General features: G+C 51.3%; 1 protein-coding gene across 2 annotated transcripts; it reads right to left on the bottom strand.

Moving 5' to 3' along the window:
* Window positions 1–13,105: 13,105 nt before the first annotated feature.
* TMEM250 (transmembrane protein 250) lies at window positions 13,106–16,414 on the bottom strand. 2 transcript variants are annotated; one of them, XM_070955714.1, is made up of 2 exons: window positions 16,266–16,414; window positions 13,106–14,111 (listed from the first exon to the last, which is right to left on the bottom strand). In XM_070955714.1, exons 1-2 carry the CDS (start codon window positions 16,349–16,351, stop codon window positions 13,556–13,558), a joined length of 642 nt encoding a protein of 213 aa, XP_070811815.1. In that variant the 5' UTR covers window positions 16,352–16,414; the 3' UTR covers window positions 13,106–13,555. The 2 variants fall into 2 exon arrangements, with proteins under 2 accessions (XP_070811815.1, XP_070811816.1); XM_070955715.1 differs by having other exon boundaries at window positions 16,322–16,405.
* Window positions 16,415–19,016: the final 2,602 nt, after the last annotated feature.

Below are 19,016 nucleotides of genomic sequence, written 5' to 3'. Positions count from 1 at the left end.
GCACCCACAACTTCTGGTGGCAAGCTGTTCCGCTGCTTAATTGTTTTCACTGTTAGGAAGTTTCTCCTTAATTCCAGGTTGCTTCTCTCCTCGATTCGTTTCCACCCGTTGCTTCTTGTCCTGCCTTCTGGTGCTTTGGAGAATAGGTGGACCCCGTCTTCTTTGGGGCAGCCCCTCAAAATATTGGAAGATGCTATCATGTCCTTCTGTTCTCTAGATTAGACCTGCCCAACTCCTGCAACCGTTCTTCCTGTGTTTTAGCCTCCAGCCCCCTAATGTTGCTCTTCCCTGCACTCTTTCCACTGAAAGAGTTGGAAGGAACCTTGGAGGTCATCTAGTCCAACCCTCCCTTGCTCACGCAGGAGACCTGTACTAGGGATTCGAACCGCCAAACTGCCAACCTTTCTGATCGACAAGCTCAGTGTCTTAGCCACTGAGCCACCTAGTCAGGCTTAGTAGCCAATGCCAAAAAAGGTCTGGATGTACAGAGGAGGTGGACAAGACCAATTTGGCAGAAATAGAAGATCAAGCAGCTCTTTATTTTATCGACCTGGGGAGGACTTCCTGCTCAGAGCTATTATAGGTGGGAATTTCTTTTGGATACCGGCCCTCGAGGGCTGAGAAAAAAAAGGAGGGGGAGGGGGAAGGTGGCCACAGGGGACTTACACCTGAAAAAAACGTGGAATTGCACACCAACCACCATGCTACGTGCGTGCCCCTAAAGGACTGACTCTGTACACCCTACATTCCAGAAAAACAACCCTGTGAGGTAGACTGGGATGAAGAAGAGCGACAAGTCCAAACTCACCCAGGGGGCTTCCATAGCCGAAGGCTGATTTGAACCTGGCTTTCCTGCTCTTAGTTAACTTAGCCATAGGTAGTCCTCACTTAGCGGTCACAATTGGGACCAGCAATTTGGTCACTAAGTGGAACTGTAACTGTGCTTACGATCTAACTGCAAGTAGTCCTCATTTAGGGACCACAACTGGGAGCGGAGACTCGGTCACTAAGTAAAACTGCAACTGAACTTACGATCTTATTTCGGGTTTTGTTTGCTTTACAGACTTTGGAGATTGCAAATGTGAGGATGGGCATAAAAAATTACGTTTTAATTACTGTTGTTAATGGCGAGCAGTCGTTAAAGAAGGCAGTTGCTAAACGAGGACTGCTTGTACTGCACCACACTCTGGCTCTTGCCTCGGGAGTGGAGCCAAATGGAGACTAAAAGGACGGAGTTTACAACATCCCATTAAAGCTTAATGTGATTTCCTGGGTTTTATGCAGGATGAAGTCAGTCGCTGCGACTGATGTGAAACTGCAGCTGAAGGGTGAATCGGGGTTAAGCCAACCCTGGATTAATGGCAGCACCAGGTCTGAAGCGGGGAAGCAAAGAACAACTCCCCACATTTCTAATAAAGGCCCCGATTTATTTTCGAGAGGCGTATTCATGTTGCACATGCAGGCAGCCCTCAATTTACAACCACAACTGAGCCCCAAAATTTCTGCTGCTTAGCAAGACAGTGGCTAAGTGAATTTTGCTCCATTTTACGACCTTTCTTGCTAGTTGTTAAGTGAATCACTGCAGTTGCTAAGTGAGTAAACATGGTTGTGGAATAAATCTGGCTTCCCCATTGAGTTTGCTGGTCAGGAGGTCGCAAAAGGAAGTCACAAGGGCCTGAGGACCCTGCAACGGTCATAACTATGAAGTAGCTTTGCCAAGTGTCAAGAATTCTGATCATGTGACCATGCTGCAAGGGTCATAGGTATGAAAAATGATCATAAATCATGCTACTGTAACTTTGAAGAGTCACTAAACGAATGGTTGTAACTGGAGAACTACCTGCATACAAGACCTAATTCCAATTAGTAGAGGGAGGGAGGGAGGGAGGGAGGGAGGGAGGGAGGAAAGAAAGAAAGAAAGAAAGAAAGAAAGAAAGAAAGAAAGAAAGAAAGAAAGAAAGAAAGAAAGAAAGAAAGAGATAGAGAGGAAGGAAGGAAGAAAGAAAAAAAAAGTATGAAGAGGAAGGAAGGAAGGAAGGAAGGAAGGAGGGAGGGAGGGAGGGAAGGAAGGAAGGAAGGAAGGAAGGAAAGAAAGAAAGAAAGAAAGAAAGAAAGAAAGAAAGGGAAGGAAGGAAGGAAGGAAGGAAGGAAGGAAGGAAGGAGGGAAGGAAGGAAGGAAGGAAGGAAGGAAGGAAGGAAGGAAGGAAGGAAGAAAGAAAAAGTATGAAGAGGAAGGAAGGAAGGAAGGAGGGAGGGAGGGAGGGAGGGAGGGAAGGAAGGAAGGAAGGGAATAGAAAGGAAGGAAGGATAGATTATACTTTGATCCTTTCTCAGGTGAGGAAGAGGAGGGAAGGAGGGAGGGAGAACTATGGAAAGGCAAGAAGTTGACCCCAAAGTCCGAAAGCTCTCAAAGGTGGGTGATGATGATGATGGCCAATTTTAAACCAGGGAGGGGGGGGGTCGTTTTCTGACTTCAGGATCTCCCCCCCCCCCCCTGCAGCCCTCTCTCTTTCTCCTTCCATGCGGGGAGCCGGCGAGAACTTCAGAGCCGGAAAACCGCACTTTCCCAGGAAAGCCTGGAGCGGGGAAAGATCCGGGGCAGCCCCGGGCAGAAAGACCCCAGCCAGGCTGGCGGGAGAGGGGGCTTCCCGCGGGGGTGGGGGGGGGAGGCTGGTCCTAGCAGAGCCCGGAGTGGGAAGGGGGGGATTGCCTGGGGGCTGCCCCGCAGAGCCTCCCCGCAAAGGCGCAGATTCCGGCTGTCGGGTCCACGGGGAGGATCCGGGGGTCCGCCAGGCCACGCAGCTGGGAAGGGCAATCGGGCGGCCGCCGGGGAGCGGAGCGGCCGGGGGTCCCTTGCCCGGGGCTGGCGCGGGAGTCGCGGGCGGCTGCTCTTACCGGGCACGGGCGGGCGGTCCCGGAGGGCGGCCGGCGGTCCTTCCCTTCCTCCTCCCGGCTGGCGGCAGGAAGTGATTCCCGCGGCCGGGAGGGGACGGCCGAGCCTGGGGGGGGGGGGAGGGCGGAGGGGACGAGGCGGGGCGGAGCCCGGCGCCCCCTCCTCCCTGCGCCGGGACTACAAAGCCCGTCCTCCCCAGCCGCGCCGTCCAGGGAAACGCCCCCGGCCGCTCTGCCCGGGGACCTAATCCCGCTCCCCCCAGGCCCTGCCCCGTGTCGGGAAAAGACCCCCACCCCCAAAGGGAAGGGACTTCCCGGCCGTGGGAAAGCGCCCGCCGGGTCCGCTTCCAGGTGCAGCCGCCGCAGCCCCAACTCGGCAACCGTGGGAAAGGGAATCCCCCGGCCCCCTCCTGGCTCCCCGCAAACCTGGATGCCCAGAGGGCCGCCGGGGAGGGGTCCCAGGAGCCTTATTCCCAGGTGGCCAAAGAGTGAGAGAGAGAGAGAGTCCTGCGGGCACAAGGATGCCAGGGTGCCCACTTAGCCCCAGGGCCAACTCCAGAAGCAGGAGCAGGCTCCATCCTCACCCTTGGGGCAGGTGCCCACTTTGACCAGGTGCCCACTAATAGTCAAGGCTAAATGGGCTCTAGATAAGAATCAAGGGGGGACTTTGGGTCTAACACAAGCATTCAGAATGGATGGCATGTTTAACGCCACCTTCCAGCACAGGTTGAGTTTGTCCCCTGCCCAGTTCAAGGGGGCAAATTGTTTCATGCTGTAAAAGTAAAGGTTCCCCTCACACCTATGTGCTAGTCGTTCCTGACTCTAGGGGGCGGTGCTCATCTCCTGTTTCAAAGCCGAAGAGCCAGCGCTGTCCGAAGACGTCTCCGTGGTCATGTGGCCGGCATGACTCAACGCCAAAGGCGCACGGAACGCTCTTCCCTTCCCACCAAAGGTGGTCCCTATTTTTCTACTTGCATTTTTTTACGTGCTTTTGAACTGCTAGGTTGGCAGAAGCTGGGACAAGTCACGGGAACTCATTTACGCGGCATTAGGGATTCGAACCTCTGAACTGCTGACCTTTCGATCGACAAGCTCAGTGTCTGAGCCACTGAGCCACCGTGTGCGCTAGTTTCCTGCTACTCACCCACAATTCCGTGCCAGGGGTTGTGATGGCCCCACTGTGATTTTTTTTCACCCTGAATCAGATTTTTTTTCACCCTATACACAGTGGTCAGTGGTCTTGCAACCTCATCTTCGGTTCAACGGGTGAGATTACGGTAACCCTAGAAGCAGGCTTGTAACAATCACGGAGCAAAATCTACCTGTGATTCTTCTCCTGTGTCATAAATAACCCACAGACAAAGGGGGAAGGCAGGGCAGGTGGCAGGGAACTGGGCAGGCTTAGTCATATCTGGACATGTCTCAACGTGTGTCTGGAGAGCTCTCTCTCACTCAGCCTGGTGCCAAGCTCAGTATAAACAGCTGAGGGATCTACGGCCTCTGTATTCCAGTTAAATATTAGACTGATGGTTATTGTGTTGTGCTTATCTACCTGGGGTTATCATGCCACAGAACTCTGTAACAACATCCTGATCCTTTCTGCCACGAGGGGGGTAAGTTTGCATGCCAATCTCGGAAACAAAGCCTCAACCCACTTTTCAAACAACAGCAAAAAAAATGCCACGGGCTTCATTTTGGTTATTAAACGGGTGACCAATGTGGCCCTCACACTTGTTGCATCCAATGGGATAGTTAAGAAGTTCCTGCCACATGGCTTTAGATTCTGGAAAGAGTGCAGAGAAGAGCAACAAGAATGAGGAGGCTAAACCATATGAGGAACGGTTGCAGGGATTAGTTTAATGAAAGGGACGCAGTGGCTCAGTGGCTAAGATGCTGAGCTTGTCGATCGAAAGGTCGGCAGTTCAGCGGTTCGAATCCCTAGTGCCGTGTAACGGGGTGAGCTCCCGTGACTTGTCCCAGCTTCTGCCAACCTAGCAGTTCGAAAGCACCTAAAAAAATGCAAGTAGAAAAATAGGGACCACCTTTGGTGGGAAGGGAAGAGCGTTCCGTGCGCCTTTGACGTTGAGTCATGCCAGCCACATGACCACGGAGACGCCTTCGGACAGCGCTGGCTCTTCGGCTTTGAAACGGAGATGAGCACCGCCCCCTAGAGTCGGGAACGACTAGCACATAGGTGCGAGGGGAACCTTTACTTTTACAGCATGAAATAGTTTGCCCCTTCGAACTGGGCAGCTTTTGGGTATTATTTTGGGCAACTTGTGCTGGAAGGTTTAGTTTAATGAAAAGAAGGATTAGGGGAGACATGATAGCAGTATTCTTATATTTGAGGGGCTGCCACAAAGAAGGGGGGGGGGTCAGCCTGTTCTCCAAGGCACCAAAGGACAAGAACCAACGGATGGAAACTCACCAAGGAGAGAAGCAACCTAGAACTTAGGAGAAATGTCCTAACCGATCAACCAATGGAATTTTAGAAGCCTCCTTTCAGAAAAAGACTGGACAGCTGTTTGTCTGGAGTGCTCGAGCAGGGGGTTGGACTAGAAGACCTCTGAGGTCCCTCTGAGGTTCCATTCAGGAAGCACGGCTAGCGTACGGGAGGGAGAGGTCTCCTGTGCATGCCTTTGCTTTCCCATCTCCGGAGCGAAATCACAAACAGCAAAACAGATCATATGATGCTTCAAAAACAGCCCAGGGCTTTAGAAATTTAATTAACACCTTGCCTTAGCAGGGAATGGAAATAAAGGCACTGCAAAGTAACGTGTTTTGAAAGATTTTTACATTTACACTGGGGGGAAAGAATGCTCTAAATTCACGGAGGCATCGCCAGGGCGCCCTTCCCAAGGGTTTCGACTGTATTCGTTTTGCATCTTGGGGTCATCCATGGTTATGCCGGGCTCGGTTGGCTTCCTAGTCTGGACTTCTCTTTGCTCACTAGGGCCCATGGGTCAATTTGGCCTAGTGGTTAAGGCACCAACGCAAGAAAGCAGAGACCCCGAGTTCAAGTCCTGCCTTAGCCATGAAAGCCAGCTGGGTGGCTTTGGGCCAATCACCAGGAGATGGTGAGTTCTAGTTGTGCCTTTGGCGTGTAAGCCAGGTGGGGGATTTGGGGCCAATTACCAGTCCCACCCCAGGCATGAAGGCCAGTTGGGTGAGGCAATCAGCACAGGATGGAGAGTTCTATTTCCGTCTTAGCCATGAAAGACAGCTGACCAGGCCCTCTGATTCAGCCCAGGCCTCCTCGCAGGGTGGTTATTGTTGGGGAAAGAAGAGGAGGAAGGAGTGTTGGATATGTTCACCGCCTTGAGTTATTTGTAAAATACAAGAAGGCCTCGACTTACAACAGTTCAATGTAGTGACCGACTAAAGTTACAATAGCACAGAGAAAAGTGATCTATGCCTCGAATACAGGCCGTCCTTGACTTACAACTCTAATTGGGACCTGAATTTCCACTGCTGAGCAGCAAGTTGTTAAGTGAGTCGCGTCCGATTTGTTGATCTTTTTTTGGTTGTTAAGCGAATTGCAGTTGTTCAGTGAATCACAAGGTCGTTGAGCGAATCTAGCTTCCCTCATCGACTTGGACCCCGAGACTCTGCAACTGTCACGAATACATCCCGATTGTCAGGTGCCTGGATTTTAATCACAGGATTGTGGCCAATGCTGCACTGGTCGTAAGGGTGAGGATTGGCCACAAGGCTCCTTTTTTTCCAGTGCCACTGCAACTCTGAACAGTCGCTAAATGAACGAGGCTGGCTGTGAATTCCTTTTCTTTGCAGAAGACATAATGATAGTTTTCGTTTCACGTGCCCGCCTCACCAGCGCCCCTTCCCTTGTCCACGCAAGGCTTCGGGGGGGGGGGGGGGAACCGCCAAAAGATATGCCGATTTGGACCCCCCTCGGTGCAAATTAACACCTCCCCCTCCCCCGGCGATCAATTTAATTAGCCGTTTCTTTTTCTCTTTAATAGCATCCTTGATTAGTGCTCAAGTGACATCACTGCTGGCAGAGCCATTGATTTCTCTCCCCCCCCCCACCCCGCCCCACTTCCCCGCTCATGAATATTCGCCGAGCATTTCAACCGGGAGAAACATTAATATTCCAAGAAGCAAGGATGAAATGTACGCTCCAATTTAATGAAGGATTGTAGATACGGATCTGATGGATGACATGACAAGGAATATTTCAAAAGGCATCCATATTTCAAGTCCGAAGCTATTATTAGAAGCCGGCAGAAAAAGGCTAGCGAAGAAGAGGGAAATTAAGAGAGGAATATGGATAAACCTGGATATATTTAGATGGGGGGAAAGCCAGAAGCGGCTTTTAAGGAAGGAAGAGCAAAAAATGTTTGCAGGATTAGAAGGGTTCTGCGCTCGGAAATTGATCCCCGTGATAATGGCAAGAAGCAAGTTTTCGTGGTCATTAAATGGCATTTATTGACAAATCTATTGCTTTTGAGGCCGTGCCAATCAAACTGATTTACCACAGAATAACAGAAACACAGGCTACATCAACTGGAGGGGGACAACTTGAGGTCCTCCAATCCATCCTCTCTCCCGCTCAGAGTAAAAACGCACTGAGTACCCAGAGAAGGGAGGGGTGTCTCCACTTCTGAACCCCGATCTTTGTGGTTCCTGAGATTTCAGTGGTCTCCTTTGTTCAAGAGTGGCAGAACGCTTTGGAGGGAAATTGGGGTGTTCCTTGCAGGTCCTTCTTTTTGCTCTGGGATCAATCGGAGGAGGGAGATGTTTAAATAACCACAAGTGGCCTCAAGCTTTGGGTCCCCCAATGGAGGAAACTGGTGCCCTTCAAAAACATAGAAAGAACAAATTCTTTTCTATGGCATCCTTGGTGGTCCCTGAGCTTGGTTGTCTTCTTGTAGACGTTTAATTACCAAACGAAGTAACATCATCAGTGCTAGGAGGGAGTGATCTCCTGGGTGGGTCCCTACCAACCTGACCTTCTGCGATCTTCGGAATCCAACATCCATTTTGGTTGTTGAAATGCCCCAAAATTTGTTCGTATCTGAAGGCTAAGTTTGTCAACTTCCTTAACAGTTATACTTTTCATTGGATTCTTTCTTGAAATAAATCCAACTGGATTGTCTCCAGATATAATTTCCAAGTCAAAGTTCACACTGATATGGAAAAGAAAAAACCCTAATAGCTTGACTTTATTAATAGTTTCCTAGCTTGATAACCTTAGACTGCTGAAAAGGTTCTCTTAGCCATTCAGGTGTATCTTCTAAATCCTTTAACTGCAGTCAACAATATTCTGCAAAATTGATTTTTTTTTTTTTTTGAATGGCAGAGCTCAGTTCTACACACATTACAGGAAATGATTGTGTCGGCTCACAGAACGACCTCAACAAAAAGGGGTCATACATTTGGGTGTGGCCATGTGATTATTATTATTATTCCTTTATTATTATTTTAGTTGTATCCCACCTTTATTATTTTTACAAATAACTCAAAAGCGGGAAACATATCAACGCACCTTCCTGCAAAGTGGGGTTGGGCTGAGAGAGAGGGGCTGGCTCAAGGTCACCCACTGGGTTTTCATGGCTAATGTGGAACTAGAACTCCCTTGTCTCCTGGTGATTGGGCCAAAATCGCCCAGAGGCTTTCACGGCCAAGGCAGGACTTGAACTCACCTCTCCAGCTTTCTAGCCTTATGCCTCACTTAAGGATTGCACCGCTTTAACAACAAATGTTCTCTATTATGGTCGTGGACATTTTCCTCAAAACTTTTGACAAATCCATAAACTCCTTAACTTAAAAAAAAAAAAAAAAAAAGCCTAAAAACCTGAATAACTCAGCAGAATAAAAGGCAGCTCAGCACCTGTGAAGCCCTGGGAAGCTGTAGGTAAGTCTCTAAGTGCTCTTGCTAAGGCCCCAGGGTTAGGGTTAGGGTCCCGTGCCCCAGGAAGTCAAATTTGTAGATTTGTGATATTCTTTTCAACAGACTCTCCATCCCAAATCTCTTTTTCAACAGGACCGAACTACAAAAGGATGGTTTACTATTCCAAAACGCCAAAAAAAACCGCAAGGATTTTGAAACCGTTCTTGCAAATCCGTGCCCAAAAATGCTTCATGATTCCTGGTCTACGAGTTAAATTCTATTTTTTTTTTTATAAAAAAAAAAAAAGGGGGGGGGGAGGGGGCAGCTAAACCTCTTCTGGTAGAACCAGCCTTCTCTCTCCTGGAGGGAGAAAAAAAAAAAAACTGGGCCGAAATGGCCCAGGCTTTAGTGAGATCCCAGGAAGAAGATAAAATGCCAAGGAAACAAAACGGGCATCGTTAACTCGGCGCAGTCAGAATGAAAAGAGCACAAGGTTTTACTGCCTGCTCGGCTTCCCCTGGCAACCAACCGTCCAGATAAACATTTATTTAAAAAGTGCAAGGCAGAAGAAGAGTGGAAAATTATAGGCCTTCGGGGCTCAAGACTGGAGAGGTGGGGGGGGGGGAAAGAGACGATTCGGTGTCCAGACTGATAACAAAATCCCATCACCTGCCCTGTGTCTGCAGGAGATAATGGCTTTCGCATGCAACCTCGCTTGAAGTCCGGCTTCCAGGAACGGGCACCGTAAACTGGGCCAGGAACAAAGAGCCTCAGAGAGCTGCATCACCCACCCACCCCCAACCTCTGGCCCTGCTCCAGGCAGCTAAACAGCCCTCTCCCAGCCTCCTTGGCCACAAGATGCAGCAAATGCTGAACAAACACGCCTGGCAGAACCGGTGCCAGCTCCCTCCTTGGTCCCACGGATCACGTGCTCCGGGGACGGGAGATCACCAAGGTCACTCGAACAGAAGGACTACTTGGGCCGCCGAGTCTGGGTCCTGCCCCCTCGGCAAACAGCAGCAAAGCCCCGTGCCTGGGGCTGCATGGATCAGCGTCCACCCCCCAGCCCCCCAAAGCCATGGGGAGACAGAGGGGGGGAGGAGAGAACACTGCCTTCTGCACCAGCGAGAGCCTTCCAAGTCATCCTTCTGCTGGCTTTCTCCCGGGGGGGGGGGGGGGGGGTGGAGGAGGAACTGGACACTGCTCAGAAAAAGAATTAAAAAAAAAAAGGAATTAAAGCGGGGGGGGGGGAAACGGGCTGGGAGATGCAGTTTTGCAGAGGACGACGACTGAACCTCCTCAGGCGGTTTTGCAGCTCCAGTGTCGGAGGCGTGCAGAGAGAAAGGGACACGGCAATCCCTCCCACCCCCTCCCTTATTTTCAAAGGTTCTTGGATATCACTGCACTGTGGCTATCAGCATTAACATGAATTATGGTGCAGCTTGAGCACAGGAGGGGAGGGGACGGGACGAGGAGCTGGGAAGAAAGACAAACTCTGCTATGACCGCAGTCGGCTGGAATCCAAAGGAAAGGACCCACTCCTATCCGGTGCCATTTTCTGCCCTTGGCTTGCAAGGGCTGCCAGCCTCTTCTCCCTCAAATGACCTCAAGTGCCCAGCCTTAAGGGTGGGCAGGTTCCTGATATGTATCATCCCAAATTGGCACCCCGATATAACCGCACTGGCCCACGAGGCGTGCAGAAGACGCGCTCCTGGATAAAGAGAACGCTTGGCTATTTGGGTGGCCATAGAAATCCAATCAACCATAAATAAATCAATTCTTTTTTTTCCCCACTGCGATCCTGCCCATCAGCGATGGGTCTTGCTTGGCTGATGGAAACACGGCAAAAATGTATTTGCGTTTCTGGGCTTGTCACTGTGATTCCAAATAAAGAACTCAAGGGTTGAGCCTGTCAATTTAGCTGCAGTTGCTTCAGGATGAATTTAAGCAGCAAGTGCCATTAGGCTAACCTAGGAATGGTGCCAGCTTCCAAACTGCACAGGATTCTTTCATTTGCAAATGTTGCAACCAGCTTCGACGGGAGAAACTGGATTTGCTTAATGAATGCATGACCCCAGCAAAAGCATTGTAAACTCAGATGCAGCTCGCTTAATGACCACTCGGTTAGCAATGGAAGTTGCAACCCCTTCCCTCTCTCATCTTCCTTTTTTCCCCTTCTCTTTCCTACTCTTCCTTACCTGTCATCTTCCTTTCCTTTCCTACCCGTTTACTTCCTTCCCTTCCTCTTTCCTTTCCTTTCCCTTCTTCCTCTTTATTTCCTGCCCCGCCTTCCTCTGGCCTTAGCTTCAGGAAGGTGATTCTCACCCACAGCCTACTCCACACTGCCAAACCCAGGCAGCGGCTCAGCTGCCCTGCCTGCCTCCCCCTCCCCTCCGGACCCCCAATTACTTTCAGAGAACAAGACAGGCGGAGGACAGCCTCGAGATCCCCCCTCCCCTCGCTCGGGAACAGGGAGCCAGGTCCCACACGCAGCCTTTGTTCAGCATACCACGCAGAACCTGTGATTGCACCCAGCAGAAACGGGGTTGCTGCATAGCGGCACGGCTGGTGCTGCGTGATGCAGACCTGGGAGGCTCAATGTCACGGCTTGGCAGGCAGAGGCTGAAGCCGCCTCTTCCAGGCCCACCTCTGCATGGAGCGGCCCTGCGGAGCTTCCTTTAATTGCAGCAGGGGAAACCCAGCCTTACACTAAGCAGAGCAAATCTGTAGGCAGGTGAGCTGGGCTTTGGGGCAAAGGAAGAGACGTTGAGCTCAGCCGGGAGGGCTGAAAGAGGGAGAGCGAGTGGGGAGAACCCTTCAAGGGCAATGCAGAGACAGGAAGAGGAAGCTGCTGCATTTGGCCACTCTCCCCCCTTCCAGGAGTAGCGGAGGTGGGGGGCAAGAGTTGAGAAAAGATTGCATGGTAGTCAGAGCCCGTTCAGTCTCTCCCTCTGTGATTTTAAGGGCAAAGTTTTCCCAATCTTGAGAATTTCCAAGAGTGAGAACTTCCACTCGCAGAATTCCACAGACAGCATGACCATCCATGAGAATTGAAGTCCACACATACTGGCTGGGGAATTCTGGAAGTTTGTGTCCGGATAGATAGAAGTATAGAAGAATAGATGTAGAGGGAGGGAGGGAGGGAGGGAGGGAGGGAGGGAGGAAGGAAGGAAGATAGGTAGATGGATGGATGGATGGATGTGCGGTGTGGTGGTTTAGTGGTGAAGACCCTTGCTTCTCACTGGGAAGGTTGGGGGTTCAATCCTTGCTAGCAGCAGATTTTCTGTCTGGGCGCAAAGAAAAAACTTTGTGAACTCCCCCATAGGCATCAGGAAGGGCATCCAGCCAGTAAACGCTCAGCTCCATCCAGTTGCCCTGACTCTTACCCCGAATTAAGGGATTAAAGGGTCGTAAAAAGGGAGGACATAATCATACACATTCATATTTCCTAACTTCACCTCTGGCAGGTGAAGTCCACAACATGTGGGCTAGGAATTCTGGGAGTCGAAGTCCACACATCTTCAAGCTGCCTCGGTTGAGAACCACTGCTCTATGGAGCGGTTCTTCCACCCGACTTTTTCAAGGAGGAGGAAAGAAAGATTTCCTTTTCTTTGCGGTTCTCATCAGCCCCTGGGGGAGAGGCGTTTCTCTGCTGGACAGCAGCACCGTGGCTCATATGTGTGTGCTCATATGCACAAGAGGCTATGTGCATGCAACATGATTTCCTGCCACAACATGGATGCCGAAGAAGGCATACTGGAATGTCCTAAGGGCAACCCATACGTTGTCCTTATTTTAACCCCCATAGCTCCGTGATACAGGCCACAATCTGAGGGATTCTGCGGATGGGTTGAAAGCAAGGAAGGATAGATTACTAAAAGTCCATGTGAAGGCTGTGTTTGCTCAATGCACTCAGTTAGGCTCAAAAGGTTACCATCCGTCATTCAGCCTCAGTTGTTGCTTCCGCACGTTGTTAAGACACAATACGGTTTGTCGGCACACGCAGCAGGTGCTATGATCCCAACTCACCCTGCTTTATTAACCCAGGCCGAAGGATAAGTGAGTTGTGCGAATCCAGTTATTAAATTCCGGGCAAAAACAGGAACTGAACCTGGGAGATTCTAACTCACAGCCCGATCATCTCTCTCCCATATTAAAACAGCCCACAATCTTCAACCTGAAGGGCACGTAAAGGCAGCTGAGCCCTTACTGTACAAGATCACACATGAGCCTGGCAGCAACACCCAGGTCTCCTTCGAACGGTAAACTTAGAGGCTGCTCGCCAGCAACTGCGAAATGAAACAAGGCTACTGAAGAACAAGTTAAAATTATTACTAGGCTTTTTTGGGGGGTTGGGGGGGAAAGGAGGAGAGATATTTGTAAAAACACATTGGATGAACAAAAATATTCCAGATATTAAACGAACAGAGACGATCGACCCAACGAGAGAACTCGGGAGATTACTTCCATAGACCGAATAGCAGAAGGGAAAGGAAACGATGCAGGATCCACAGAGAAGAGGCAAGGGCCAGCCAACGCTTCTCCGGGGGGAGGGAGCCAACTGCAACATCTGGTGCCAGTCTTCCTGAGAAGCATCGGCCTTCTCTGACTTTGACAAGGCGATCAGAGCCAACCCTGCTTTCTCTCTAACCTGCCTTTATCATAAGCCAAGTGACCCTGGAGCCATAGAGGGGAGAGAGAGAGAGATTGATTACAGGAGGAGGGTGGAGGAAGGATCAGAGACGGATCTGACCCCCAGGCCAAGAGTCACCCTGGCTCTGGCTCCCCCCCCCCTCCACTGACCTTTATTTACATATCGACAAAAACCATGAAGCACCAGCCTAGCCCGCCCACCAGCAGCATGGTGACATGAATGGCATAGATGAGCAACTCGTTGACCAGGCTAAAGTCCACCCGCCGCCTGCCCATCAGCAGCAGGGTAATAGAGAGTTTGTATTGGAAGCGGAGGAAGAACCGGATGCCGACGTACTGGATGCAAAACAAGACCGCCAGCGCCACCCAGAGGACAGAGGTGAACAGGCTGCAGCTGAAGTACAGCAGGAAACGGATCACCCCGTACATCCAGCGGGATTTCAGGTAGATATCAAAGTTGTTGTACTTGGTGCGCACCAGGGGGGCAGTCCGGACAGGCCCGCAGGCCGAATGCAGGCATGTCGTGTGGGGCCCGTGGAAAGACCGAACCCGCCGTGGGATAGGAATGACAGGCATCGGGCAACCCGGGTTTTTACAGGACTGGAGAGCCAGGCTGGCAGGGGGCGGCCCCGACCGCTTCCGTGAAGATGGGAGGGGAGGCCAGCGAGCCAGGAGGGTGAACACGGCCTGGACGTGCTGAGACGGAAGCTGCCTGCAGGAAGGAAGAGAAGGAGAGCTAGGTTGAGGAAAAGGGAGAGAAGGACAGCCGGCTGAAGACGCGCACCCGGTACTCTCCGCGAGGCTGCCAGGTACTGGATCCACCAGCAAACCAACCTGGATTAATCCCTTTACTGGGATTTGGAAGGTCACAACTGCTGCAGATATGTCACTGTCGCCACTGTTGCATTGGCTCAAAAGTCTAGCCCAAACTTGGCAACTTTAAGACTTGTGGACTTCAACTCCCAGAACTCCTCGGCCAGCCATGCTTGAAGTTGTCAAGTTTGGAGGCCACCGGTCAAGAGCAAAGGGCTGGAGGGAAATCAATTATAAGACCAGAGGTTTCAGAATTCTTTAAAGTCAGGAAAAGAAAGACGGAAGCACAAGGAAGGTACTCATTCAGCCTCTCAGACTAAGTCACCCAGGACATGACACAAAGGCAACACAGCCAGAGAACTGATATGAGTCTCTTTATTATCACCAACTGTGCCCCCAATGTCCCTTTGGCTGGCAAACGTTGTAAGCAGAAAGCTTCTAACAAAAAATCCAAAGGCAAGGCAAGGTAATTAATCCGGCAGGGCAAGCAAAATAAGGAATTCCACCAGTAAAGTAGCATGGCAATAAATCAAACCAGTTGGGAGGATGCCAGGATCCCAAGAAACACCAGATAAACTCAGCGTTTGTTCCTGACAAATGCCCCTCCCATTTGCCTCTCCTTTTAAACCACGCAACCCATGTTGCTCTCTTCTCCGTTCCTCCCTGCGCTGACTAGGATGAGGAGGCGGTGGGCCTTGCTCTTCATCTGAACCCCCCCCCCCCCCCTTTTCCTTGTTCTACCTCTCCCCTGCTTTGCCCAGCCCGACTTTGCTGTTCCCCAGTTTTTTCCACAGCCAACGGATCCACTCTCTCGCTCTCTGTCAGCCGTTCCTCTTCCCCTTCGGATTCAGAAACCGACAGGGGCATGATAGACGGAGAGTTCCAAAGGACCGGCAAAAGTTTGGGAAAAGAAAATGTCAGAAAGTGGATGAATTGTGTCACCTAGGCAGTTGGGAGGGAGGATCATTCAGGCGCAGAAAAAGACATGTCAGATTTAATGCGAAGGAAGAGATGGGAGTGTAGGGGGAGGGGAGGGGAGGATGGCCTCTTCCTTTCTAGCAGGTTCTGCACCTGCCCACTGTCAGCCCTGCGAGGTAGTCCAGGCATGAAACTCAACAAATATGAGTGCTAAAAACACTTTATTTTAAAGTATCTTCTCCTCTCCTTTCCTCTCCCATTTTGCTTTTCCAAAAACTAGGGACGGTCTCTCTCTACTGAGATGCTTCCTCCCCTCCCGTTCCTTTGGTGGGCTACAAGGCCCTTTCGCATGGTACTTCTCTGAGCCAGGTGGCTCTTTCTCCTCTCTCCCAAGGTCATTTCAGCCCTTTAATGCACTTCCACCAATAGTTCTCACCTGCCTTTGAACGGCATCCCGATACCTTAGTGTGGCTTAAGATACAATCGCATCATTTTTTTTTTAACTTAAGATGCTGTGTTTTATTATTATAACAAACAACCCTGGGCAGGGAATACCCGTTAACACTGTACTCCTTCCTCCTCCTCCTCCTATTTCCCTCTCCCCCTCCACAACAACAACTACCCTGCAAAGGCTAAGGATCAAAGCCTCCCAAACTAAGGCAGGACTAGAACTCACCGCCTCCCAGTCCCCCAGCCTGGTGCTTTCACCCAAAGGGCCCCCATGAGGATTCCCCTCGGATATGAGGATGGCATTATGAGGATACTTTCACTCCCTGACACGGAGGGGCAACTTGCAGAGTCTGGCTGCAAAGAGGGCAGCCACCCCCCCCCACGGGGCAGGATTCGCACCCAGGCTCCGGCTGGGATGTTTGCCCCGCGGGGGGGGCTCCCATCCCCCACCCTCAAGAGAGGGCCAAGACCCCCCCCAACCCCAGAGCCCCCCCCCACAAATGCTCTCGGGCCAAGCTTGGACCCGGCCAGGCTCTCCCGCTCCGCTTACCGGACTCGGGGTCAGCCCTAGGGGAAGGGGGAGTTCCCCCCCCAAAGAGACGCGGCGGGGGAGGATGGGACCTGCAGTCCCGCCAGTCCGCGCCCGAGGGGGTGGGGGGAGCACCACCTGCTGGGCCCGGCCTACCTCGCAGGGCTGTCGTGCGGGCCGGCGCTGGGGAAGGGGGCCGTCGGAGGACTCACCGGGCGTCGGCGGAGGCGTCTGCGGGCCATGGCGGCGGAGGGAGGCCGAGCTCGGGCGGCGGCGGCGCGGCGACTCCCCTTCCTTCAGGCCGGCGGCGGAAGGGCCCGCGCGCGGCGATGGCGTCATCAGCAGGCGCCGCTTCCCCGAGGGAGAGCGCGCCGGGAAGCCGTCGCCTAGCAACGGGCGCGCAGGCGCGGGCGGGGCTCTTATTTGCTCTATGGCAGAAGTCTTCAAACTTGGCCGCTTGAAGACTTGTGGACTTCAACTCCCAGAATTCCCCAGCCAGCTATGCTGCCTGGGGAATCCTGGGAGTTGAAGTCCACAAGTCTTCAAGCGGCCAAGTTTGAAGACACTCTATGGACTCCAGTTCCCATCTGTGCGGTGGACCCTCTGATGGGGGAGGGCGGGAGCTGGGTTGGACTCTCCCTCCCATCACCCACCAGCATTGGCCCACCCGATTGGGGAGGATGGGAGAGGGAGTCCAGTTAACACCTGGCTCTGGCTGGATTTCCCTTGCCCATCCTCCACCAGCATGGTGATCGGGGATGATGGGAATGGGAGTGTGGCACATTGGAAGGCAACATGTGGCCCATCATCCTTAGCCTGGTTTTGTGCAAAAGTGCTGGACTCCCCCACCCATCATCCAGCAGTTAGTGAAGAATGATGGGAGCGGGAATCCAGTTTCTTTGGGGTTGCATCATCCCACTCAGTTTGGGGTCTTGGCAGAAAGGCCGGTGATGCCCATTTGAACCAAACGTCTCCACAAAGCCTGAAAGGAAGAGGCGTGCCTTTGCTGGGCCCGGTGGGCCAGTGGAGGATGGGCACTGCAGTCCAAAACATCCAGCCAGTGGCTCCCTTCGCCCCACATCAGGCTCTGGCCAAGCACCATGCCAGAAACGGGAGATTATGGATAAAATAAACAAAGATCAAACGCCGCCTTGGCATCTTTCATCATCCTTTCGTTATAAATTCAGCTGCAGGGAAAGTGAGATGCATTCAGTCTTTTGTCCCAGCATGGTGGCAATTTCCCTAATGCTGCTGCAGCTTCTCTTCCTGTTGATTGAACAAGGGTAGTGTTGATGGGGTTTTACTGGCAACCGGCAGAGAATATTGTGCCGTAGACCAGTGGTCCCCAACCCCCGGTCCGCGGACCGGTGCCGGGCCGTGGAGTACCTGGCACCGGGCCGCGCAGCGGCCGGGGGACATGAACGCTGCAGCGCAAAGGCTCCTGGGCCGTGCGCAAAGGCTCCAGGGAAGAGAGCCCCGCGCAGGTACGCACGTGTGGCCCAAAGCCTCCACCCCTGCGCGCGCTCAGCGGGCCACGGTAAAATTATCAAAGGCTGATTGGTCCGTGGCGATAAAAAGGTTGGGGACCACTGCCGTAGACGGTCTGTGTGCATTTATTTGATGCCGCCTTCCAGCCCTATAAACAATGACTTCTCAAAACTTTAAATAAAATGCATGCATTGCCAAGGATTTATACTATGAGCTGAAGAGCAGCAAATATTACTTTCAACGTATTTGTCACTCTGGCAAAAGAACAAGAATGGAAAGGAGGGAACCCCGGACCAACCTGTGACAGATACTGAGCTTGAAATAAATTATAGATACATGCATCTTAAAAGAGTTTATTTAGGTCATGAATAGGTGATTGGGGGGGGGATTCCTCCTGCGCAGAATTTAAAGTTAAATTATGCAAAATAAAAAAAAACCCAGCTTATAATACTTCATCAAACATGCATAAAACTGTCAGGTTCCCATAAATTCTCTCAATTAAATCGCTTCAGATCCTGATTGCATTTACTAATTTAATCAAGAGTAGAATAACTCGGATCTCCATGAGTGATGAATTACGATGGCTTTTTTGTCCTGAGAGGAGAGGATGACGGGAAAGCAGACAGGACAAAAACTTCATGTTAGGCTCAGAATCCGCTGGTCTTTTTTTTTTTTTTTTTAATTCTCAATTGGGAATAAAGAATTCGCTTTCAGATCCATTCAGGTATGGGGGAAATGGTCACGGACAGAGTCTGTTGTCCTGGCTGTCAGTCCAGGCTGGAATGTCCTCCATTCTCTGCACAGGACTAAGAAGAGAGTTGGGAGGGACCTTGGAGGTCTTCTAGTCTAACCCCCTACTGGAGCAGGAGATCCTATGCCATTCCAGACAAACGGCTGTCCAATCTCTTCTTGAAAAGCTCCAGTGATGGAGCATCCACAACTTGTGGAGGCAAGATGTCCCACTGGTTAATAGTTCTCACTGTCAGGACACCAAGTCTTTTTCAAAAGGAAGCGTTGAAACTGTTTGAGACAGTTGAGAAGTCCAGTCTCGACTGTCAGTAGCTATCCTTCCATTGCCCACCATCACAACTCTTGGATGAGAAGTGAAACGTTTTTCTTCTCCTTCTTCAAGGGAAAAAACAACAACAACAACCCTCCAGTTGCCTTTTGAAAAAGCACCTTTGAGATCAAAACCAGATGTTCTTGACTAGAGGCACTTCTAACATTTCACCAGGAGAGGGAGCGCTTGGCAAAATTATGGCTCAAACCAGCCATTTCTAATAGGAAGGGGAAAAAAAGAGACAATGTTAATTGCCACTTCCCCAACCCTATGCCCTCCAGATGCATTGGGTTAGATCTCCCAGAACTGGCACTTCACATCTGGAAAGTGCCACCCAGTGAACTGGTGCGATCTCATTT

Source organism: Pituophis catenifer, unplaced genomic scaffold, assembly GCF_029215685.1.
Source record: "Pituophis catenifer annectens isolate HBS135680 unplaced genomic scaffold, rPitCat1.0.hap2 SCAF_17, whole genome shotgun sequence".
NCBI lineage: Eukaryota > Metazoa > Chordata > Lepidosauria > Squamata > Colubridae > Pituophis > Pituophis catenifer.
Note: the sequence above shows the minus strand (reverse complement) of the source record. Positions and strands in the feature narration are given on the sequence as shown.